General features: G+C 42.2%; 2 protein-coding genes across 2 annotated transcripts in view; both read left to right on the forward strand.

Moving 5' to 3' along the window:
• Positions 1-463: 463 nt before the first annotated feature.
• On the forward strand, positions 464-20,450 carry LOC118994791 (complement factor H-related protein 4-like). Its single transcript, XM_037057553.1, has 7 exons — positions 464-754; positions 1,169-1,342; positions 2,701-2,895; positions 3,502-3,672; positions 15,720-15,896; positions 16,097-16,279; positions 20,087-20,450. Exons 1-7 carry the CDS (start codon positions 694-696, stop codon positions 20,281-20,283), a joined length of 1,158 nt encoding a protein of 385 aa, XP_036913448.1. The 5' UTR covers positions 464-693; the 3' UTR covers positions 20,284-20,450.
• A 1,087-nt stretch (positions 20,451-21,537) lies between these two features.
• LOC118994748 (complement factor H-related protein 3-like) overlaps positions 21,538-26,350 on the forward strand; it is a 9,872-nt gene continuing 5,059 nt past the window's right edge. Inside the window, exons 1-3 of the mRNA XM_037057438.1 lie at positions 21,538-21,693; positions 22,101-22,274; positions 24,480-24,650. Of these exons, the coding sequence (XP_036913333.1) occupies positions 21,633-21,693; positions 22,101-22,274; positions 24,480-24,650 (406 nt within the window). The 5' untranslated portion in view covers positions 21,538-21,632. The remainder of the gene's footprint in view (positions 21,694-22,100; positions 22,275-24,479; positions 24,651-26,350) is intronic.

Here is a 26,350-nt window from a genome sequence, read left to right on the forward strand (position 1 = left end):
ATTGAGCGGAAGTACATTAGTCAAACAACTTCTCAAGGTGAGACTTTATACTTCCTTTTTTCCTATTGTGAGCCTCTGAATACAGTGCACCTTAAATGACAAGGGACCTCGAAGTGCATTAGTTAAGAACATCTCGATGCCCAGGATGCACTGAAACTCTTGTGCTCTGTAGTGTGGTGTATTAAGGGTTCACAAAAATCAGTTCTTTTCTATGGACAAGAAGGTACAGAGGCCTGAGCAGGGTCCAGATGCACGGGTTGGTGCTCACAGACCCTAAGGACTGAGGCTGGGTGAGGACACATAAAGGACAAGGACAGTTAGGGGGACGTGGACTTCCAGTCATTCACACACCATCTCTGGGTGGAGAAAGAACCTCACCCATTTCAAAAGTTGTTTATTTTAAAACATACTGTTTCATATCATCTTTTTTCGTGTGATGATATTCCTAAGAAAGTTACAGAAGTACTATGAGGAAGATATAACAAGTAATAATTGTGAAATGATTAACAAAAATTTGTTAGAGATCTTGCAAAACTCTCTGAAATTTGATATTCACTAAGTGACATCAGTGAACTGAAATCCTGGCAGTGTGCTGAAATTCAGACTCACACTAACCACCCCTCACAAGGCAGACTCACAACCCACAGAGCACGGCTGGGATATTCGTGCTAATACATCATCGGGGTACCCAGCATGCTGCTGTCCCTGATCAGTGTCACTGTCACCTTGTGGGTCTCCCGGGCTCATGGACAAGGTAAGCTGGACACAGAGCTGCACACTCAGCTCCCTCCAACCTGCAACTTCTTCTCATTCCTACTTGCATGAGTCTCTGGGTTTGATGGATCGAATCGTGGGGATACTGTATTTTGTGACATCAAACAGAGAATAACTTATAGGAAGATTATCATCTATTCATCTCCAGGGAGAAGAAAATAAGTAGCTTTCTGTCTTCTGAGTTCCACAGTCTGAAAGCATCTCCACAAATATTAGAGAGTTGTGTGAATGTGCTGGTAAAAACTTGACTGGAAAAGGGGTGACAGTAAAGCTAGATGATACCCCCAAAATGTCTGGGGGAGTCTTCCAGCATTCACTGTATTGTCACGGACTTGACTCTTCCTGGGCAGTGGTTTCTGCACCATCCACCTGTTCTTTCTTTTTTTTTTCCCAGAAACGACCTGTGACCCTCCAAATATTGCCAACGGTCTCCACGCTCCTTATAGGACCAAATACAGGCTGGAAGACGTGATCACGTACCACTGTGACAGCGGCTTTTACCCCTCATCCCGAGGAAATACAGCAAAATGCACTGACAAAGGCTGGGTACCTCCTCCAAGATGCAGTCGTAAGTTTCATTAAAATCGTGACCTGCCTCCTATTTCTGAAATTACTTCTCTTAAACATGAAAATGGGGATGTAATAAGTCTCCACCACCAACTACAGAGAATGTAAAGCAGAGGATTTTATAAAATTCTCTGCTTTTCAAAGTAGTCAGTTATAAATGGATAGAGTCATATATTATAATTGAAAACCTTTTCAGTTTTTTATTCCATATTAAATATGTGCATGCATGTATAATTATTTCTGTAGATGATGTAATTCTAGTGCCTGAACTAAAACATTGGCTAAGGCTCATATTATGTAAAAAGAAGTATATTAGTTTTTTATTCCTTTGCAAAAATTTTCCATAAATACTAACCGAGAACAACCACTCTGTCCTGACTCCGGGTCACAGGGTCAGCCCTGGGGAAAGTTCCAGCCCCGAAGTTCCCGGTCACCCTCTGGGCAGCACTGGGACACTGGCCCAGACTGTGGGCTGAGGGCTGGGTGCACGGGGGCCGGTTTCCAAGTGGGCACCTTCCTGGTGGTGCAGTGGTCTCAGGGCCTAAACAACTGGGGTGTCCATAGGACCCTCAGTGGCACTGATGTCCCCAGGGTGAGTGATCTGTGACCCAAAGGATACCTCCATGCAGTCTATGACCTGCTCACACACTGTCACCTCAGCCATTTGTACCTTTATTAGAGGGTCCTAAGTCCAGCCCACATTCAAAGGTGGAAGCAATGGGCTCCTTCTCTGAGGGAGGAGAGTGGGAGACACAGTGGATTTTCTGACACCACCACATGTCACAAAGTGCCACTCAGTTCCTCAGGGCATTTATTTCTGGGGAGGTTTCTTTGGCCTCTTTCCAAGAACTTTCTTCCTCGGCCTTCATGTTCCTCTTGCTCACGTATCAGTTCCCTGTAGAGGCGTCCAGGCTGCAGCTGGACACTCCCTGGGTGAAAAATGAAATGAGGCTCACTGGAGGTCAATGGCTTCAGTGTCAGTTGAGGACGAATGTCCACATGAATGTGACAGTGTGATGTCCCTAGAGAGGTTGCTGGCATCACCGTGACACAGATCTCAGTGACATGACCACCACGAGGAGAGTGTCTGTGTACTCACTAGAGAGAATGGACAGGCAGCCCTGTGCTGTTTCAGGTGTACAACAGACTGACTCCATGTGTGCACATGTCGGGAAATGACCAGAAACAGGTGTTCTTTACATCATCTGAGTTTACAACCTTTCTTGTCCTAGAAACCCTAATGCAATGAGGATAACTATGTTAATAAGAGAATATATTTCACCTAGTAAACCACTTATCTCTCATTAGATTCTATTAAAGAAAAATATTATATTTATTTAAACTTTTTTTAATTGCAAGTCAAGCCATGTGAACTACCAGAAATAAAAGACGGAGCCCTCTATAAGGAATACAAATACAGACCATACTTTCCAGTCGCTGTGGGAGAATGGTATTACTACACCTGTGATGACAACTACGTGACACCTACACAAGTATACTGGGGTTATGTCACCTGCACACCAAGCGGATGGTCCCCTGACGTTCCCTGCGTGAGTAAGTAAACCTCTTCCTCCTTATGAAGGTGGGGACACTTCAGGGTTTGGGGGAACTAAACAAGTGATAACGATGAAGCCATGTGCCCAAACTACAGTGGGGAGCTGAGTTCAGTGACCAGGAAGGCCAATGTAGGTTGTTTGTTTTATAAGAGGTTCTTCATCAAAGACACAAGACAGAAAAATAGAAACAGGTGTTCTTTACATCATCTGAGTATTCAACCTTTCTCGTCTTAGAAACCCTAATGCAGTGAGGATAACTATGTTAATAAGAAAATATATTTCACCTAGTAAACCACTTATCTCTAATTAGATTCTATTAATGAAAAACATTATATTTAAACTTTTTACAAGACATTCTTGTAAAAAGACATTCTTTTACAAGAATGTCTATGTCATTTATACATATTCTAATCTCAAAAAGTACAGATACAACACATTTATATTGACTTGCTTTTTTAAAATCTCTTGGTTGCTCTATTTTTTTAAAGAAAATTGCAATTTCGTATTTGGGTGCTTATATATTCTAATTTAGATTCCCTAAAGATTCTTTTTAATTTATTATTTGGACCACATTGATTTTTTTATTATCATTTACCATCCTCAGAAAAATGTGTTGCCGATCATTTGAAGCATGGGCATTTTCCACGTAAGGAACAAACGTATGTACTTGGAGAATCTGTGAGAGTTTTCTGCCAGCCTGGTTATAGTCTTCAAAATCAGGAGAGCGTCGTCACATGTACGGAGAACGGCTGGTCCCCAGCGCTCGCTTGTCTCAGTGAGTAACTGCTCTGTAGTACATTCTGGTTGGGATTCACCCAGACCCAGAATGACTCGTCTCTGTGGAAAGCTTTATGTTTCAAATCTGAACCGAATGCATTAAATCTTTTTGTCTTAGAGACATAGACACATTTCCACTCTAATTATGTCTAAATAGGTTAAATTTTTTGACAATAATAGATGATGTGACTCTGTTGAATTAAGTAACAATAGAACTATACCTCATGAATGCCACTCTATGTTAAATAAAACAGATTAGAGTCACTTTATTTGAATATTTGCATTGAAATCACTCTAATTTGTTCATTGCAAAGGAATTTAAAATATAGTGAAATTATAAATAAGTACACTGGTTGTCCAAAGTCATATACATACCACACACATTTCACATATAATATACGTGTATTAGTCCTAGGATGTAAGAAATTCGGACTCTAATACACCAGTTACAACTGGCTTTCTCACTTTAAGTTGACAGCAGTCTGTGAGTTGTTTTGTAGGTGTTGTTTGAAATATAGAAAATTCACTTCATGGGTATTTTCTTATAAACCCTGAACTACTAGAGCTGACCTTTAACGGGACCCTTCAATGCCCACAGAGAACCGAGGTCACTGAGTGTCGGGGGGAACTCGGGATCTAGTGAGCCCGTCCCATGAGACAGCAAGGGGGACTAAAGTTGTTCTTCCTCCCGCTTTCGCTACACATGGAGGAGTTTGAACAACCACCAGTAGTTCCCTCAGTGAGTACAGGGGACTAAGCCCGTTGACAGGTATTAAACTAAAACTAAACTAAAACTAAACTAAAACTAAAACTAAAACTGTTTTCTGCCGTGGTCCAGCCACAGCAGGGTCCAGGGGTCCATCGTGGTGAGGACAGGTGTCAGCAATGGGTAACAGGCAACTACACATCTCAAAGGCAGGTGAAGCACTGTTCCATTTATTGCAAGTACAAGCAGGTTTTTTGTATTTTCATTTCTGATAGTGATTAACATTTACAGGTGCATAGCAGGATCAGTTAAGCAGAAAAAATCAATACAAAGGTAACCAGGAAAAGTACAAAAGTTCCCATAGTATCAGTTATATTAAACAAAAGTTATTTTGACCAGGAGAACCATTAATCAGACAATTTGAAATAGCTCTATGTACAGAGTTTGAATGTCTTATTATTTATTAAAGTTCTCAGAGTTAGTCATGGGGCAAAACGATATGCTAGACCGAGCAGAGGTTAGGAAACTCATTATAAGCCTTTGTGATGTTTCATTTAGCTATCTGTCTTTCCATCTAAACATTTCTCCTTGTACTATAAACTCTATCTCTCTAGTAACTGTTTTCTACATGCTTAATAGCTAACTAGCTTCTCCTATTTCTTTGCCTGTCTAATTCTAATAGATATATGTCCCTATTCAAGGTAAAGGAGGGGCTGTTATTCCAACAACTTTAGACATTCAGGGGCTATTTCATTAGAGGGGATTTGCCTCGGGACTTACTTAAGGGGGCTGCCTGGGGTGTTCCAGGCCCCCTACTAGCTGATACCACCATATCCTACAGCTGCTTAATCAGGTCAGGGAAGGAGGGGTTATTCTGGGGAAAGGCCAAGGTGATATTGTTCTCAGCCTGACTTAGTTGCTGTTCAGCTCTGAGAACAGTCAGCATTTCTAAGAGATTCGAAAATATCACAAAGGCAAAGGTTAGAACACCAAGAGACAGCAGGAATAAGATCAACACCACATATCCATTCATGCCGCGTCCGCCAGGCCGGAACACGCTTCTTTGAAGTCGTCCTCCCCACGCTCGGACTTTGTCAGACAGCATGGTTGGCAGAGCTGGACGTGGCAGTTTTCAAGAGAAACTAAAGCTTATGCAACACAATTTAAGGAGAATAACTAAAAAAAAAAAAAACCAACAAGAAGACCGGGTAATCAGGGAGTATGAGTGATGCTGTTCAGGACACGAGATGATGCAACACAGAAAACCACAGACCATCCCTCGGGTGTGGGCCTCATGCAGGAAGGCCCAGCAGGGAAATTAGCAGATGACCCCCTCGGAATAGGAGGAGTCCCCACCGTGATTGGAAGGACGGCTTTCAGAGAGAGATGAAGTTCAAGGGAAATGACTTAAGCAAGAAAGGAATTCTGTTTATTTGAGGACAGCTGATGGCCAGTGCAGCGCAAACAGGGTGGGGAGGAGAAAAAGTGGTCCAAGTGAACCGGGAAGCACTGAGTGGACAGTAACAGACCTGCAGGGAGAGGCCCTGCAGGGTTCCCAGTGGGGGAAGGGCAGCATCTGTGCTGATGGGAACCTGCTCTGAGGCTGCTCCCGGGACAATGGACTACAGTCCCCAGTGTGATAACCAGACAGTGGAACTATGATGCTTCAGGGGCATGAGTGAAAATGGGGATGCGAGGATGCATAGGAGGCATCTGTGGAAGTGAAACTGTCTTTGGCTGATGATAGACCACACGCGAGGAGATTTAGTAGGAATCTGTGTAACTATTTATAGAATGATCAAATCCCTAGGATTGACTACACAAGTTTTATTCACCAAAGGTAAAACTCCTGAGGGGAAAATTCTAAAAGCAAAGCTGACCCTACACCATCTGGGTCCAAATTTCTCCTAAGTCTCCTCTCAACCACTTGTGGTTCTCCATCCCATGGTCACCAAAGGGCAGTGGACAGGAGCGGCCGGGATAGAACGTTCCAGCTCACCTTGGGGGGGCTGGTGCTCCCGTCCATCTGAAACGTTTTATTCTCTGATGAGGACCACGTCAGAGTTTCACAGCCACAGGCTCAGGGAAGGCTGGGCAGTGGGTCCTTTTCCAGAGGCACCTACACGTGGGTGGGAATGAGACCTGGTCCCTGGGCCAGAGAGACACAGGGGCGGTGATATGCAGACATCCACTAAGGCCAGGTGGCGGCCCACTCGGCCCCTTTGCATTAGTGAAGAAGGGGTCCCACCCACACTATGTCAGCATGTGCACCCCTTGGGGGGGATCCTCATGTGTGAATATGCACCAACACTGGAGGAGTAAACAGACAGGTAAATGTTAGTGACAGCATTTAACATGCAGGGCTGACACACACCTCTGTGTTCACAGTGGGTGCCAATGGGGAAGGGCGTCGTCCTTCTCTTTTCATTCTTTCAGTGGGACTCTTGTCACAGAAGCCCACCAGGGATGGTCTCCTCAGGGAGCTTTACAGTCAGACCCAGAACACATACTGTGCTGTCACCTGGCACACTGTTCCTGTCCCTTCCCTCCTGTCTTGAAGGGATCAACCCCTTCTGCCTGACCCCTTGCTCAGAGTCTTCATGTACTAACCCTCTGTGACACCCACAGCCTCACTCGGGCTGAGCTTTTTCTTATCACCATGGGGACACGGGGAAGGACAGAGGACACCTCTATGTGTGAGAAAACTCAGAACCCCTGACCCAGGTCCCCTTCATCCCCGCAGACATTCTAGGACCAACTGCATGTGAAATTTAACTTTACTGATGGAGGGTTTCCCACCCAATATCCCACTGATAACAAGGTTCCCACCTAGTTCCTTCTTAATTGCATAAAATTGGCAATAACTGCTATTACATATTACTCAATAGAACTTAGATAAGATGAATCTTAGTAAGATGAGTTGTGTTGTGGATGTTGTTTGAAGATAGAAAATTCACTTCGTGATTATTTTTTAATAAATCCTGAACTACTAGAGCTGACCTTTAACGGGACTCTCCTATGCCCACAGAGAAGCCGCGGTCACTTACTGTGGATGGGAACTCAGGACCTTAGTAAAAAATACTGAATACAATAATAAAGTTCATTATCTCAACATCAGCTAATGAGGTAGTTGACTTGCAAGATATCGATTCTTACATTTTTATAACATTGTTTTCCATTTCTTTGCTAGTCATGGGCTCTCTTTAATGAAAGCCTGTACCTCTGCACTTCATTTTGTGCTTAAATTTGATGAGTTTTCTATCATAACAATCGTGTAGATGAGACAATGCTTTTTGTAAATGCCTGGATTGTTCATCCAATGACTACAACCCGAACATACACATCCTACGTATGTCTGGTGCATCAGTAGATACATTGCACCTTTTCTTTCATTTTTTAAAAAAACTTACTTAATTATTTTTCAAGTACAGTTTTCTGTCTATTACTCCCATCCCATCCCACCCCGCCCCGTGCTCCCCATTCCCTCCCATTTCCACCCTTCTTAGTTGTCCATGTATTCTTTATATTTGTTCCTCTAAATTCCTCCCCGATTTTCCCTGAAATTTTCTCCCCTCTCCCCTCTGGCCACTGTCCCCCTGTTCTCTATTTCAGTGTCTTTGATTATATTTTGCTTGCTTCTTTCTTTTGTTGTTTAGCTTCCTGTTAAAGGTGAGATCATATGGTATTTGTCCTTCAACACCTGACTTATTTCACTCAGTATAAAGCTTTCCAGTTCTACCCATGCTGTTGCAAAAGGTAGGAGCTCCTTCTTTCTTCCTGCTCCATAGAATTCCATTGTGCACATGTACCATAGTTTTTTTAAAAATTTTTATTTATTTATCTTTAGAGAGGAAGGGAAGGAGAGAAGGAGAGAAATATCAATGTATGGTTGCCTCTCGAGAGTACCCTGCTGGGAACTGGCCTGCAACCCAGGCATGTGCCCTGACTGGGAATCCAACCATGATTGTGTGGTTTGCAGGCCTGCGCTCAACCCACTGAACTACACCAGCCAGGGCCATACCATAGTTTTTCGATTCATTCATTCACTGATGGGCACCTAGGTTGCTTCCAACTCTTGGCTATTGTAAATTGTGCTGCTATGAACATTGGGGTGCATATGTTCTTTGGGATTGGTGTTTTGGGGGTCTTAGGATACAATCCCAGCAGTGGAATTGCTGGGCCAAAAGGCAGGTCCAATTGTAGTTTTTTGAGAAAATTCCATACTGTTTTCCATAATGGTTGTACCAGTATGCAATCCCACCAACAGTGAACTAGAGTCCCCCTTTCCCCACACCCTCTCCAAAAATTGCCGTTCGTTGCTTTGTTTATGATAGCCATTCTCACCGGTGTAAAGTAGTACCTCACTGGGGTTTTAATTTGCATCTCTCGGATAGCAAGCGATATTGAGCATCTTTTCATGTGTCTCTGGATCCTCTGTATGTCCTCCTTGGAGAAATGTCTGTTCAAGTCCTTTCCCCATGTTTTAATTGGGTTACTTGTTTTCTTAGAATAAAGTCATGTGAGTTCTTTGTATATTTTGGAGATTTAAACTTTGTCTGCGGTTACGTTGGCAAACATGTTTTCCCATACAGTTGGTTGTCTTTTTATTTTAATATTGTTTTTGTTTACCACACAGAAGCTTTTTATTTTGATGAGATCCCATTTGTTTATACTTTCCTTTACATTCCTTGCTCTAGGGGACATATGTGTTAAAATGCTGCTGCGTGAAATTACTGAGATTTTCCTGCCAATGTTCTCCTCTAGGACTTTAATGGTGTCATGGCTTATATTTAAGTCTTGTATCCACTTTCAATTTATTTTGGTGTATGGTATAAGTTGGTGCTCAAGTTTCATTTTTTTGCATGTGGCTGTCCAGTTCTCCCAACACCATTTGTTGAAGAGACTATCTTTAACCCATTTTATCTTACTGCCTCCTTTGTCAAATATTAATTGACTGTAGAGAGTTGGGTTTATTTCTGGGCTCTCTGTTCTGTTCCATTGGTCTATGTGCCTGTTTTTATGCCAGTACCAGGCTGTTTTGATTACAGTGCCTTGTAATATAGTTTGATATCAGGTATTGTGATCCCTCCTACTTTGTTCTTTTTCAACATTGCAGCTGCTATTTCAGGTTGTTTATGGTTCCATATAAATTTCTGAAGTGTTTGTTCTATGTCTGTGAAATATGTCATTGGTACTGTAATAGGTATTGCATTGAATCTGTAAATTGCTTTGGGTACTATGGGCATTTTGATGATGTTAATTCTTCCAATCCATGAGCACGGTATATGTTTCCATTTGTTTGTGTCTTCCTTGATTTCTATCTTCAACGTTGTGTAGTTTTCTGCAACAGGTCTTTTACCTCCTTGGTTAGATTTATTCCGAGATATTTTATTTTTGTTTATGCTATATCAAATGGGATTTTTTCTTAATTTCTGCTTCTGCTGATTCATTGTTAGTATACAAAAATGCCTTTGATTTCTGGATATTGACTCTGTAACCCGCTGTTTTGCCAAACTCATTGATTAGTTCGAGCAGTTTTTTGGTAGAGTCTATAGGATTTTCCATGTACACTATCATGTCACTTGCAAACGATGACAGTTTTGTTTCCTCCTTTCCGATTTGAATGCCTTTTATTTCCTTTTCTTGCCTGATTGCTGTGGCTAGAACTTCCAATACTATATTGAATAGAAGTGGTGAAAGTGGACAACCTTGTCTTGTTCGTGATCTTAGTGGAAAAGCTCTTAGTTTTTGCCCATTGAGTATGATGTTGGCTGTAGGTCTTTCATATATGTCCTTTATTATATTGAGGAATGCTCCCTCTATTTCCACTTTGCTGAGTGCTTTTATCATATATGGGTGTTGTACCTTATCAAAAGCTTTTTCCACATCTATTGATATGATGATGTGGTTTTTGTCTTTGCTTTTGTTTATGTGGTGTATTACATTTACTGATTTACCAATATTGAACCATCCTTGCATCCCTGGGATGAATCCCACTTGGTCATGTTTTATTATCTTTTTGACGTATTGTTGGATGCGATTTGCCAATATTTTATTGAGGATTTTAGCATCTATGTTCATCAGCGATATTGGCCTGAAGTTTTCTTTCTTTGTTGTGTCTCTGTCTGGTTTTGGAATTAGGATGATGGTGGCTTCATAAAAAGAGTTTGGGAGTTCCCAATCATTTTGGATTTTTTGGAATAGTCTGTGAAGAATAGGGGTTAGCTCTTCCTTAAATGCTTTCTAGAATTCTCCTGTGAAGTCATCTGGTCCAGGGCTTTTGTGTGACGGGAGTTTTTTTATTTCTTCTTCAATTTCATCTGCTGTTATTGGTCTGTTCAGGCTTTCTACTTCTTCTTCATTGAGTTTTGAAAGATTATATTTTTCTAGAAATTTGTCCATTTCACCTAGGTTTTCACATTTCTTGGCATACAGCTCTGCATAGTAATTTCTTACAATCCCTTCTATTTCTGTGGTATCAGTAGTAATCTCTCCTCTTTCATTTCTGATTGGGTTTATTTGTGTCCTCTTTCTTCTTGATGAGCCTACTTAAAGGCTTGTCTCTTTTGTTTATCTTTTCAAAAAACCAACTCCTGGATTCATTGATCCTTAGAATTGTGCTTTTAGTCTCTATGTCATTCAATTCTGCTCTTATCTTGGTTATTTTCTTCCTTCTACTTGCTCTGGGCTGTCTCTGTTGTTCCTCAAGTTCTTGCAGGCGTGAGGTTAGGTTGTTTGTTTGAAATGTTTCTGTCTTCTTTGAAATGTCTTCTGTATTCTGTCAGCATGTATTGCTATGAATTAGCCTCTCAGAACTGCCTTCGCCGTGTCCCATAAGTTTTGGGTTGTTCCGAGTTCATTTTCATTTTTTTCCAGAAACTTTTTGATTTCTTCCCTAATTTCACTCTTTACCCATTTGTTGTTTAATAGCATACCATTCAGTCTCCATGATTTTGGGTGTTTGGGGTTTTCTTCTTTGGGGTTGGTTTCTAATTTCAGTCCCTTGTGGTCGGGGAAAATGCTTGGTATGATTTCAATTTTCTTGAATTTGTTGAGGCTCATTTTGTGTCTTTTCATGTGCTCTATCTTTGAAAGTGTTCCATGTGCATTTGAAAAGAATGTGTATTTAGCTTCTTTGGGATGAAAGGCTCTCTACATATCAGTCAAGTCCATTTCATCTAGGGTGTTGTTTAGTGCCTCTATGTCTTTGTTGATATTTTGTTTGGAAGATCTGTCCATTTTTGACAGTGGGGTGTTAAAATCCCCTACTATCATTGTGTTGCTGTCAATATCTTTCTTGAGGTCCTCTAAGATCTTCTTTATATATTTGGGTGCTCCTATGTTGGGTTCATATATATTTATGATGTTCATGTCTTCTTCGTGGATTCTTCCCTTGAGTATTGTGAAGTGACCTTCTGGTTCTCCCTTTATGGCCCTTTTTTGAAATCTATTTTGTCTGATATAAGAATTTCTACACCGGCTTTTTTTTTTTTGCTGTTTGTTTGCTTGGAAAATTTGTTTCCAGCCTTTCACTTTTAGTCTGTGATCGTCTTTTGTCCTGAGGTGGGTCTCCTGTAGGCAGCATATTTGTGGGTCATGCTTTCTTATCCATTCAGCTATTCTTTGTCTTTTAATTGGTGCATTTATTCCATTTATGTTTAAGGTTATTATCAAACGGTACTTATTCCTTGCCATTTATGTACCTGTGTTCCTCTCTGTCTCTATATTTTCCTTCCTTTCCTTAAAGCAGCCCTTTTAGTAATTCTTGTAGAGCTGGTTTGGTGAAGGCATATTCTTTTAGACTTGTTTTGTCTTGGAAGCTCTTTATTTGGCCTTCTATCTTGATTGAGAGCCTTGCTGGGTACAGTAGCCTTGGTTGTAGGCCTCTGTTTCTCATTACTTGGAATATTTCTTGCCATTCTATTCTTGCCTGGAATGTTTCCATTGGGAAGTCAGTAGCCAACCTTATTGGGGCTCCCTTGTATATTACTTCCTTTTTCTCCCTTGCTGCCTTTAGGATTCTCTCTTTGTCTTGAACTTTTGCCATTTTAATGATGATGTGTCTTGCAGGAGGCCTCTTTGGGTTCCACCTGATTGGGATTCTCTGCAATTCCTGGATTCATGTGACTTTTTTTCTCATCAAATTAGGAAAATTTTCCCTCATTACTCTTTCAAATGGATTTTCTATCCCTTGTTCGTCTTCTTCTCCTTCTGGTATTTCTATTATTCGGATATTATTATGTTTCATATTGTCTTGCATTTCTCTTAATTCCTCTTCATTCTTTCTGAGCCTCTTTTCCTTTTCTTGCTCTTTCCGGGAGATTTTTTCTATTGTGTCCTCCAACTCACTGATCCGATCTTCTGCCTCATCAATCCTGCTTTTCATTCCTTCTACTGTGTTCTTCAGTTCAGAAATTGTATTCTTCATTTCCTCTTCACCTTTGCTGTTACTTTCTATTTCCTTTTTCATGTTGATACAGTTTGCAGAGAGTTCATCGTAGTTCACGTCTAGTTTTTGGTAGCTCATTGTGAGCTCTTTGAATTTCCTTATAACCAGTGCTTTGAATTCAATATCTGATAGTTGACTTGCCTCTATTTCATCTAACATTCTTTCTGAGACTTCCACCTTTTCTTTCATTTGGGCATTGTTTCTTTGTCTTCCCATTTTTGTGAGACTCTTCTTGTTAGCCTCAGCTTCTTTTATTAAAGGGTTTTTAAAAATATTTTATTTATTTATCTTTAGAGGGGAAGGGAATGAGAGAAGGAGAGAAGTATCATTGTACAGGTGCCTCTTGTGAGTCCCCTGCTGGGAACTGGCCTGCAACCCAGGCATGTGCCCTGACTGGGAATCAAATTGCAGTCGTGTGGCTCACAGGCCCGTGCTCAACCCACTGAGCTACACCAGGCAGAGCACAGGCTCAGCTTCTTAAATTGATCTGTTCTGAATCCCTGGGTTTATAGTGTGAGTTTCTGTGGTAAAATACCTGTGAGATTCAGTGGCGCCGTCTCCTGCAGGTATCTTGATGTTCTTCGCTTCCACCTACTCCTTTTTTTGTGCGTGTGTGATCAGTTGGAACAGGGAGGCAACATGGTTTATGATGGCAGGAGAGTACTTTATGATATTTACAGTCTCAGCCAGTAGAGTAGAGATAGAATATCTTTAGGCTATGTGTACTGTTAACTGTAAACTTCAACCCCACTTGCCACTTTTAGGAAAGGATGGACCAAAGATAAGTCTCTTATTGGGGAGGGAAGGCTTGTGAGTTGGATGTAGAAAGCAGTGAGGTTGCGGTCAGTCATATATTGAGTAAAGGTGAGAGCAAAGAATGGTCAATAGGTGTAGCGTGTGAGCAAGTAGAGTTAATCACTACAGTAATAGAATTCAGGAACCTGTAAAGTGGGCTAAGATCTGAGAGATGTGTTGTGAAGTATTTACAGTGGTATAGAAAGCAAGAAAGAAACAAACAAACATTTTTAAAAAGGGCAGGAGAAGGGAGGAGAAAGCAGTAAGTTTAGGATGAACGGAAGAAGGACTAATACAGAAAAAAAGAAAGAAGAGGAACAACGTATTGAAAGATAAAGCAATAATAAATTTAAAAAATATACAATTACTGAAAAAAAAGTTTCAAAAAGTTAAAAAAAAAACCACACTCTCCCTTGTTGGTTACAAACTGTCCAATCCAGTTTTTCTGGTTTTGTCAGGAACCCTCTGTGATCTGGGTTGTAGGCACAGGTGTACACCCATGCACCACCCAGGCTACCAGTCTGGGGTGTGAGCGCCTGTCCACCTGACAGGCTGCCTGGGTCCCACGGGACCTGGTACTGCTCCTTCCCAGTCCTGTGGCTGAATGAGAAGCAAGGCAAGCTGCCTTCGCAGGAGAACACCTCAGTCCACTTTCCAATAAAAACTTCTCCAGACAGCCTGCCTCTGAGCCCAGCCCAAACCCCAAACGGACCAGTTAGGAAAATTCTCCTCTCAAATCTCCTGGGCTGTTGGGCTGGTGGGCTGGTGGGCCGGTGGGCTGGTGACCACAGAGCTCAGAACTGAAAATGTCCCCTTGTCCTTGCCACCCTCCCTGCAAACTCAGGCAGAGAGGTCTCTACCCAGTGCCCCCCAGCCCCGCCTAGATGGGGAGGGAGGGAGCCAGGTCTCCTCCAAGGACCCCACAGCCCGCCCAAGGCTCCGCCAGGTGCTGGGATCCCAATGAGTCCCCCTTGGCAGACGGCCCTGACGCTGGCCACAGATGGAAGCCTCTGCACCCCTACCGCGGCGGCAGCGACGTTTCTGAGGCTGTTAGGCGCTGGCCGAGGGCTGCCAGCCCAGCCACCTCCATCCTTACTCACGTCCCTGAGACCCCACCAACCTGTAGCTGTCTGGTTTGTCACTATCTCTGGTCTCTTATTTTCATAAATGCTGGGGAATTGATTGCGCTGTTCCTCAGTGATCTGCCAGGATTTTCTCCCAGGGGAACCAGACCTGGAGACACTCCGTCCTGCTTCGCCGCCATTTTCTTCCATCTACCCATACATTGCACCTTAATTCACAAATTCATTGTCCTTAAAATGATTACCACATCATCCTATGTCAGTGTAACTCACTAGCACCCAGTGACACGAAGGTAAAAATAGATGTGACTTAATGTCCCCACTGTACATTTGAGGTTGAATGACAGGAAACGATGCACAGGGAAATCTGGGGTGGGATGCTCCAGCACAAAGTGACACTGAGTGTTGGAGCTTTTTCCAGTGATGCCTCACTGGTGTCACACACTTAGGGTAACGGTGATTTCTGCCTGAAGAGGGTCCCTTGTTCTATTATCCATAGTATGGCCTTGCACATGCAATTATCAACTCTGCTTCTCTCTAGAACACTGTGACATGCCACTGTTAGAGAATGCCACAGCCATCATCACTGGAAAAGCATTTAGGCCCAATGACACGCTGGACTACCAGTGCCTGGATGGCTATGAAACCAGAGATGGAAACATCATGGGCTCCATTGTGTGTGGGGAGGATGGCTGGTCCCGCCTGCCAGCTGCTTCNACATCATCCTATGTCAGTGTAACTCACTAGCACCCAGTGACACGAAGGTAAAAATAGATGTGACTAAATGTCCCCACTGTACATTTAGAGGTTGAATGACAGGAAACGATGCACAGGGAAATCTGGGGTGGGATGCTCCAGCACAAAGTGACACTGAGTGTTGGAGCTTTTTCCAGTGGTATTTCACTGGTGTCACACACTTAGGGTAACGGTGATTTCTGCCTGAAGAGGGTCCCTTGTTCTATCATCCATAGTATGGCCTTGCACATGCAATTATCAACTCTGCTTCTCTCTAGAACACTGTGACATGCCACTGTTAGAGAATGCCACAGCCATCATCACTGGAAAAGCATTTAGGCCCAATGACACGCTGGACTACCAGTGCCTGGATGGCTATGAAACCAGAGATGGAAACATCATGGGCTCCATTGTGTGTGGGGAGGATGGCTGGTCCCGCCTGCCAAGCTCCTTCAGTAAGTATTTTCATTCCCGTATTATCCATGTCAAGACAAGTCTCTTTAAACATGGTGCTCATTGGAGGGAGGTATTTCCCACACTTTCAAGTCACAGGTTCATGATGCAGGATGGACTTCAGAGTTCCTGTGGGGCTCCATGTACATAGTCTCCAATGAGACCAGAATTTCCCCTCAACATTGAAAATGCTGTATTTCAGAATTTGCAGAAAAGTGCGGGCCTCCACCAGCTGTTGACAATGGAGACATCACCTCCTTCCCACTGGCTGCCTATGCTGCAGGGTCAAGAGTTGAATACCAATGCCAGGCCTACTATGAACTTCAGGGTCCTAAACACGCAACCTGCAGTGATGCTAAGCGGTCTGAACCCCCTAAATGTCTAGGTAAGTTCTCCATATTCTCCCGGGCCCTGAGAAACTGATAGGAATGTTTCAGAGCTCATTCACAGTCTAGCATTCCTGCAGTGGGTTCTAGAACTGTTGTCAGACAGCTGCCCTGCCCGATGCTGGACATTCTCACTGCCATGTACAAGGCCAGACGCTTGGAAAGTTTCTCAGTACAACAATGATGTAGATTTTTTAACACAGGAATGTTAGGACATGCTGATTTTTTTTGCTTTTTTAATGCTTTTATTGGGATGACTTGGTTAATAAAATTATACAGGTTTCAGGTGTACAATTCTACAACATGTCATCTGTAGATTACATTGTATATCACAACCTTCAGTCAACCTCCACAGTAGCATGGAGGTTGACTGCCATTCATCCTCCTTTCATCCCATTGTACCTCCCCTCAACCCCTTCCCTAGCCATCACCATGCTGTTGTCCATGTCCATGAGTCCACCCAGCACCCAACCCCCTCCCCTCTGACAGCTGCCAGTCTGTTCTCTGTATCCATGAGTCTGTCTCCACTTTGTAGTTTCTTTGGTTCATTAGATTCCACATATGAGTGAAATCGTATGGTACTTGTCTTTGTCTGACTGGCTTTTTACACTTAGCCTAATGCTCTTCTGGTCCATCTGTGCTCTCACAAAGGGTAGGATTTTCTTTGTTTATACAGCTGAGTAGTACTCCATTGTGTAATTGTACCACACCTTGTTTTATCTGTTCATCTACTGATGGACATTTGGACTGCTTCCAAATCTTGGCTATTGCAAATCACGCTGTTAGGAACTTAGAGGTGTACGTATCCTTTGAATTAGTGCTTGGATTCTTTGGATAAAGACTGGAAAGAGGTATTACTGGGTCATAAGTCTGTTTCTTTTTCATTCTTTGAGGTATCTGCATACTGTTTTTCACAGCAGTGCACCAGTCTGCATTCCCACCAACAGTGCATGAGGGTTCTCTTTCCTCCCCCTACTCCCCAGCACCTCTTGCTTGTTGATTTATTGATGACAGTCATTCTGACAGGTTGAGGTGATGTCTCTAGGGAAGCAATTCCATTTAGAATTGCTTCAAAACCTCAATACTTAGCAATAAGTTTAACCAAGAATGTACAAGACCTTTATTCAGAAATTATAACACATTGAAGAAAATACAAAGAAGTGGAAACATGCACCATTTCATGGACAGAAAGAATTAAAATTGTATAGTGTCCATACTACCCAAAGCAATCTATAAATTCATATGGTTATTTATAGATTCCTATTGAGATACCAATGGTACATTTCACAGAACTAGAACAAAGAATCCAAAAATTGATATGGAACACAAAAGACCCCAAAGAGCCACAGGAATCTAGAGGAAAAAAAAGAACAAAGTTGGAGGTGTCATACTGCCTGACAACAAACTATTGTACATGAGCCTCATAATCAGAACAGCATGGTACTGACATAAACACAAATACATAGATCAATGGAATGTAATAGAGAGCCCGGACATAAACCTCATTCTTTAGATCATTTAATGTCTGACCAAGGAGGCAAAAACACACACAGTGATTACGGTACATTGATTGATCCAATTCAACCTTCCTCATTATTTCCCATGTATGTGTGCTTACTCTGGGGTTTCTAGCAAATTCGATGCTCCTGACCCTCATAGTGGCAGCATTGGAGACCAGCTGTGTGTCTGCAAGTCAGAAGCATCTAGAAATAGCCCTAGATTTTATAGGAAGAAACATGCTGAACTTCCTAAAGAAATACTCAGTCTCACATTTGAATGACAAGTCTGTGATTCACAGCACAGGCTTCACCTTCTCCAAACACTAAGAATGGGAACCAATCATCACCAGGCGAGGACACAAAGGCAAGTCTGTGACAGAGGCCAGACTTCATTCTGAGTCACTGATTTAAAATTTCAGGTGTTGAATCTTGGTCAGGACACGTATGTCTCCAGATGAGTACAGAGAGCAACTGATGACATTCCTTTCTCTCTCCTCTCCCATTCCTCCTACCTTCTCTCACTAAAAATCAATCAACAGAAAAATTAAAGTAAAAAGCAAAAAGAAAGTCATGAGAAATATATTTGAAGGTATGTAAACCTCATATAATACATGCTTTTTGATATTAACATGCGTGTGAATGTTTGTTGGACTTTGAAAACCTAAAAATATCTAATTGATATGAATTTTTATGAAGTTTTGTCATGTAAGAGATAATGGGGGTGTGGGAACAAAATTCAAGCTATTTCGAAGGCCTCCCCAGTATCAGGGATGGTGGAACTAGAATGCAAAACACTTGGGTGAAGAGAAGACAAAGGGGAGCCCATGGTGTGTTCGAAATTTGATATAGGATTGGATAAAGACATGGTACACGGTACAAATGGAATACCTCTCAGCTATAAGATGAAATACTGACATTTCTGACAACTTGGAAGGACATTGGGAATATCATGTGAGTGAAATGTCAGACAGGAAAAGACCTGAACCATGTGAATTCACTCATACATGGGACATGAAACTGAGAGGAATGGATGAACAAACAGGAAAGACAACAAACACAAACTACTCCCCCAGACAACAGTGCAGTGGTTCTCAAAGGAAAGGACATGGGAGGTAGCAAAGGGACAGGTGTCACATACTTGGTGGTAGAAGAAGATTGGACTGGGGGGGGTGGGCACACATGCGACACACAGATGATGGGACATAGAATTGTGCCTGTGAAAGCTGTATCATCTTATTCACCAACCCTTCCCCGACACATTCAATAGAAGAAAGTTAAAATTACTTGCATGTAATAATTTCTACCATGTTATAGAACCCTGTTATAGAAAAGAGACAAGGTGACTTATAGGTGAGATCACATGGTATTACAACAATATTACAACCTATGAAATATTGCTTACAGTCACATTGCTATAGCAACAAACTAGAAACTCTCTGATGTCACAAAACATTTCTAAAAAGGAAACATTTATACTGATTTTTACAGGAGAGGACACAGGGATATAGTGAGGCAAAGAAATTTGTTCATAATCAAGATGGGATTCAAATCCATACTATGTATTTACCTGTGCTTCTATGCAGCCTGTCCTGACCATAGAGAATGAAAAGATTAGAGAGAGATATAGATAGATAGATAGATGATAGATAGATAGATAAAATATCATGGATTACAGGGTGGGTGGGTGGATGGGTAGATGAATGACAGATATAAAGATTACTTAAATATATACAGAATGTATAAGTGTATTTTAATAGCAGATTGTTTATTAGAAAATTTGTGGTTTTCTGTAGTTCTCTTTCCACATTGTGGGCATTAAGAAAAAAGCAGACATTGACTGAACTTAGCAGAATGTGAATGAAATTGGAGCGTTTGTGGTCACTGCCAGCTGAATGGGAAAGAGTGAGTGAAGACCATGACCTCATAGAGCAAGTTCAGGCACCTCCCCTGGACATGAGCTCACAGGGCTGGGTGACGTGCATACCACAGACAGAGGTCAAGGCTCTGGAGTCAGGTGCCAGGGTCCCCATTCATCGTCCCCCTGCTAAGCTCCTTGACCTTGGACAGTGTGACTGAACTGCCCTTTCCTCAGTGTCCTAGTGTGTGACTAGCAGTAGCTGCCCCAGGAAGGAGCTGGAGGATGTCACAGGAAGTGCCAAGGACAGTACTTAGCCCACATTAATGAATATTAGCTATTGAGATTACATCATCATCCCTTGTTGTCCTCAACTATTCATTAGCTCAGAGATTTCTTAGTCCATGAAAGGACAGATTATTCACTGTTTTTATTGATTTGTCTACTTTCAGATCCTTGTGTCATAGCTGAAGAAACCTTCAATGAAAATAACATACAGTTGAAAGGAAAAGAAGACAAGACATACTATGCAAAAACAGGAGAAATCATAGAATTTATGTGTCAATCGGGACACCATGCAGTGACGTCCAGGCAGTCATTTAAAGCCACGTGTTGGGAAGGGACAGTGCAGCTGCCTAGATGTGAATGAAGGAGCTTCCACCTGCCGCCCCCACTGCCTCAACCTTGCTAAAAATCTCAGACATGTCCTGCTCTCTTCTACTTTATTTCAGGGACATCAATACAATATGGTCGTCTGAACTTTCAACCTGATCTTCTCCCAAAGTTGTTAAAATAAACTATGTCAGCATTTACACTTGTACCAAGACAATCATCATTCACCATTTGGGGGATTGGACTAGTTGCCTAGAGATTACTGAACTCACTATGGTTAAGAGTGTCGCTTTGTGCATCTTGGACTGGAGGTTAAATCATCAAAACATATGAGGTTCGGATTTACTGGGGGAACTGACACAATGAAAATGTTAGGTGGGAAAACACTGAGTACTAACAGGCCCTCACTCTGTCCCTTTGTTGCTGTCAGTGGTGGTGTCCCTGGACCAGGGGAGGAGTTTCTGGGGGTGAAACAGATCCATCCTTCGTCTTGTTCCCCTGTGTGTGGCCGGAACTGTGTCACAGTGTTGGGAGTTGCTCTTCCATTTGACAAAAGCAACACCTTATTTGAAAGTTGCAAATCTTATAATACCTAGTCATAGAACAATTGATGTGATGCAAGGTAAATATAGGAACTGAATTTTTATTTGCTCCATGCTTATTCTCAAAGCATATAAAAAACTGTTCAAGTTCCCGTTGAATTGAGCCCTGTTTAATAACCAGTCTCCAATTTAGTTAGGGTGAGACTTCACACTTCCCCTCTTCTATTCTAGACTTCTGAATAGAGTGCACCTTAAATGACAAGGAACCCGGAAGCGCATTATTTAAGAACATCTTGATGCCCAGGATGCACTGAAACTCTTGTCCTCTGTGGTGTGGTGTATTAAGGGCTCACCAAAAATCAATTCTTTTCTATGGACAAGAAGGTGCAGAGGCCAGAGTGGGGTCCAGATGCATGGGCTGGTGCTCACAGACCCTAAGGACTGAGGCTGGGTGAGGACACGTACAGGACAAGGACAGTTAGAGGGACAAGGATTTGCAGTTATTCCCACGCCATCTCTGGGTGGAGAAAGAACCTCGCCCATTTCAAGGGTTGTTTAATTTTAATTATTTTTAATATCACTATTGGATCAGGTGTGCTACCCTTTCTAAGCAAATTTGCACAAGTACAATGAGGAAGTGAAGTCAAGAAGTGATTTTGAAATGATTAACCAGAATTTATAGATCTTGCAAAACTCTCTGAAATTTGATATTCACTAGGTGACATGAACATCCTGGCAGTGCCCTTAAAGTCAGGGTTACACTAGCCACCCCTCACAAGGCAGACTCACAACCCACAGAGCACGGCTGGGATATTCGTGCTAATACATCATCGGGGTACCCAGCATGCTGCTGTCCCTGATCAGTGTCACTGTCACCTTGTGGGTCTCCCGGGCTCATGGACAAGGTAAGCTGGACACAGAGCTGCACACTCAGATCCCTCCAACCTGCAACTTCTTCTCATTCCTACTTGCATGTGTCACTGGGTTTAACGGATCAACTCGTAGGGAGAGTGTGTATCGTGACATTATAAGAGAGAATGACTTGTAGAAAGATTATCATTTATTCATTTCCAGGAAGAATAAAATAAGTAGTTTTCTGTCTTCTGAGTTCCACAACCTGAAAGCATCTCCACAGATATTAGGGAGTTGTGTGAATGTGCTTGTGAAAACTTGACTGGAAAATGGGTGACAGAAAGCTAGTTGATACCCCAAAATGTCTGGGGGAGTCTTCCAACAGTCGCTGTATTGTCACGGACTTGACTCTTCCTGGGCAGTGGTTTCTGCACCATCCTCTTGTCCTTTTTCCTTGCAGAAACCACCTGTGACCCTCCAACTATTGCCAATGGTCTCTATGCACCAAAGGAGACCAAATACAGGCTGGAAGACGTGATCACGTACCACTGTGACAGCGGCTTTTACCCCTCATCCCGAGGAAATAAGACAAGATGCACTGAAGGAGGCTGGGCACCTCCTCCAAGATGCAGCCGTAAGTTCTATTCAAATCATGACCTGCCTCCTAATTCTGAAATTACTTCTCTTAAACATAAAAATGGAAACAATAACTCATCGTTATTGACTTACCAGGGGTTTAAAGTAGAAGATTTTCTAACATTCTTTGATTTTCAAAGTAGTCAGTTCTAAAAAGGATAAAGTCATATAATTGGACTTGAAAATTCTAGGCTCTGCTATTCCATACTGAATATGTGCATGTATGTATAATTATTTCTGTAAATGATATACTTCTAGCACCTGAACTAAAACATCGGCTAAGGCTTATATTGTCTGAAAACAATTATTTTAGTTATTTATTGCCTTGTGAAGATTTCCACATAAGATACTGACTGAGAACCACCATCTTTTAGCCCCTTGGTCCCAGTCACTCTCTGGCGGCACCGAGACACTGGCCGCGGCTCTGGGCTGAGGGCTGGGTGCAGCTGGGACCTCCATCCAGAAGGTGCCTCCCCCTCTCAGTACAGGAGACTCAGGGTCTAACCACCTGGGGTCTCCATAGGAGCCTCAGTGGCACTGATGTCCCCAGGGTAAGTGATCTGAGACACAAAGGGCACCTCCGTGCCATCTAGGACCTGCTCACACATTGTCAGCTGAGCCATTCGTACCTTTACAAGAGAGTCCCTAAGTCTACCCCACACTCAAAGGTGAGGGCAGTGGGCTCCTTCTCTGAGGGAGGAGAGTGGGAGACACAGTGGATTTTCTGACACCACCACATGTCACAAAGTGTCACTCAGTTCCTCAGGGCATTTATTTCTGGGGAGGTTTCTTTGGCTTCTTTCCAAGAACTTTCTTCCTCAGTGTTCATGTTCCTCTTGCTCACGTATCAGTTCCCTTAGAGGCATCCAGGCTGCAGCTGGACACTGCATGGGTGAAAAATGAAATGAGGCTCACTGGAGGTCAATGGCTTCAGTGTCAGTTCAGGATAAATGTCCACATGAATGTGACAGTGTGATGCCCTTAGAGAGGATGCTGGCATCACTGTGACACAGAACTCAGTGAGTGTGACCACCACAAGGAGAGTGTCTGTGTACTCACTAGAGAGAACGGACAGGCAGCCCTGTGCTGTTTCAGGTGTACAACAGACTGACTCCGTGTGTTCACATGTCGGGAAATGACCAGAAACAGGTGTTCTTTACATCATCTGAGTTTACAACCTTTCTTGTCCTAGAAACCCTAATGCAATGAGGATAACTATGTTAATAAGAGAATATATTTCACCTAGAAAACCACTTATCTCTCATTAGATTCTATTAAAGAAAAACATTATTTAAACTTTTTTTATTTCAAGTTAAGCCATGTGAATTACCAGAAATAAAACACGGAGTCCTCTACGAGGAAGAGAAAATCAGACCATACTTTCCAGTTGCTGTGGGACAATGGTATTACTACACCTGTGATGACAACTACGTGACGCCTACACAAGTGTACTGGGGTCATGTCACCTGCACACCAAGCGGATGGTCCCCTGACATTCCCTGCATGAGTAAGTAAACCTCTTCCTCCTTGTGAAGGTGGGGACACTTCAGGGAAGGGAACTAAACAAGTGATAACGATGAAGCCATGTGCCCAAACTACAGTGGGGGGCTGAGTTCAGTGAGCAGGAAGGCCAATGTAGGTTGTTTTATAAGAGGTTCTTCATCAAAGACACGAGACAGAAAAATAGACTCTACAAGAATGTCTATGTCATTTATACATATTCTAATTGTGAAAACTACGGTTAAGTCCTATTTAATACTGACTTTTCTTTTTAAAAAACGTTTGGTAGAGGCTTTAGTTTTTTTTTGAACTCTGTCNCTTCAGGGAAGGGAACTAAACAAGTGATAACGATGAAGCCGTGTGCCCAAACTACAGTGTGGGGCTGAGTTCAGTGAGCAGGAAGGCCAATGTAGGTTGTTTTATAAGAGGTTCTTCATCAAAGACACGAGACAGAAAAATAGACTCTACAAGAATGTCTATGTCATTTATACATATTCTAATTGTGAAAACTACGGTTAAGTCCTATTTAATACTGACTTTTCTTTTTAAAAAACGTTTGGTAGAGGCTTTAGTTTTTTTTTGAACTCTGTCTTAGTGGGATGCTAATCATTCTCTGTTAGATATCCTAAAAAGTAATACATTTTACTGTATCACTGTCACCAGATGGATGGGGTTGTCTTCATTATCATTTTACCATTCTCAGGAAAGTGTGTTGTCAGTAATTTCGAGCATGGACATTCTCCACGTTATGGAAAGACATATTTACAGGGTGAAACTGCGAACGTTCTCTGTCACCCTGGTTACAGCCATGAAAGCCGGCAGAGCACAGTCACATGCATGGAGCACGGCTGGTCCTCTTCTCTGTCTTGCCTCAGTAAGTAAACTGCTCTCACGTCCAATCAGTGATTTTCTGAGAGGAAGACACATCTCTGCGGGAAGCTTTCTGTAGCAAATCTCAAGCTGAATTCATTAGGTCTTCTTTATCTTCTTTTTTTTTTCATAGGAATACTTTTATTTATTTTTTTATTTAACTTTTGTTCAAGTACAGTTTTCTTTCTTGTATTCCCAGCCCTGCCCCCCGCAGTGCTCCCCACCCCCTCCCATCTCCGACCCCCATCTTAGTTATTGTCCATGTGTCCTTCATACTTCTTCATGTGAGTCCATCCCCTTTTACTCTGTGCTTCTCTCCCCTCTACCCTCTGGACTCTGTCAGCACGTTCTGTATTTCAGTGTCTTTGGTTACATTTTGCTTGCTTGTTTGTTTTGTTGTTTAGATTCCTGTTAATGGTGATATCATATGGTATTTGTCTTTCACTGCCTGGCTTATTTCAATCAGCATAATGCTTTCCAGTTCCATCCATGCTGTTGCAAAGGGTAGGAGCTCCTTCTTCCTTTCTGCAGCATAGAATTCCATTGTGTAAATGTACCATAGTTTTTTGATCCAGTCATCAACCGATGGGCATTTAGGTTGCTTCCAACTCTTGGCTATGGTAAATTGTGCTGCTATGAACATCGGGGTGCATAAGTTCTTTGGGATTGGTGTTTCAGGGTTCTTAGGATATACTCCTAGCAGTGGAATTTCTGGGTCAAAAGGCACATCCATTTTTAGTTTTCATAGAAAATTCAATACTGCTTTCCATAACGGTTGTACCAGTCTGCAATCCCACCAACAGTGAACTAGAGTCCCCTTTTCCCCACAACCTGTCCAACACTTGTTGTTTGTTTCTTTGTTTATGGTAGCCATTCTGACTGGTGTTAAGAGGTATCTCATTGTAGTTTTGATTTGCATCTCTCTGATAGCTAGCGATATCGAGCATCTTTTCATGTGTCTCTGGATCCTCTGTATGTCCTCCTTGGATAAACCTCTGTTCAAGTCCTCTGCCCATTTTTTAATCGGGTTGCTTGTCTTCTTTGAGTGGAGTTGAGTGAGATCTTTGTATATTTTGGAGATTAAACCTTTGTCTGAGGTATCATTGGCAAATATGTTTTCCCAAACAGTTGCTTCTCTTTGTATCTTGATACTGTTTTCCCTAGCCATGCAGAAGCTTTTAATTTTGATGAGATCCCATTTGTGTATTCTTTCCTTTATATCCCTTGCTCAAGGGGACGTATCAGTAAAAATATTGCTGCATGGAATGTCTGAGATTTTCCTGCCAATGCTCTCCTCTAGGACTTTAATGGTTTCCCAGCTTATATTTAAGTCTTTTATCCACCTTGAATTTATTTTGGTGTATTGTGTAAGTTGGTGCTCGAGTTTCATTTTTTTGCATGTGGCTGTCCAGTTCTCCCAACACCATTTGTTGAAGAGGCTATCTTTACTCCTTTTTATGTTACTGCCCCCTTTGTCGAATATTAATTGACTGTAGAGGTTTGGGTTTATTTCTGGGCTCTCTGTTCTATTCCATTGGTCTATGCGCCTGTTTTTATGCCAGTACCAGGCTGTTTTGATTACAGTGGCCTTGTAGTATAGTTTGATATCAGGTATTGTAATCCCTCCTACTTTGTTCTTCTTTCTCAAAATTGCAGCTGCTATTCCTGGTCTTTTGTAGTTCCATATAAATTTTTGAAGTGTTT

Source organism: Sturnira hondurensis, unplaced genomic scaffold, assembly GCF_014824575.4.
Source record: "Sturnira hondurensis isolate 20B ecotype Veracruz unplaced genomic scaffold, ASM1482457v3 Scaffold0000942, whole genome shotgun sequence".
In the NCBI taxonomy this organism is placed as follows: domain Eukaryota; kingdom Metazoa; phylum Chordata; class Mammalia; order Chiroptera; family Phyllostomidae; genus Sturnira; species Sturnira hondurensis.

Coding starts and splice junctions, on each gene's coding strand:
- LOC118994791 (XM_037057553.1), top strand. CDS start 694: ATGCTGCTGTCCCTGATCAGTGTCACTGTCACCTTGTGGGTCTCCCGG. Junction 755..1,168: donor CTCCCGGGCTCATGGACAAG/GTAAGCTGGACA, acceptor TTTTTTTCCCAG/AAACGACCTGTGACCCTCCA. Junction 16,280..20,086: donor TGAACCCCCTAAATGTCTAG/GTAAGTTCTCCA, acceptor GTCTACTTTCAG/ATCCTTGTGTCATAGCTGAA.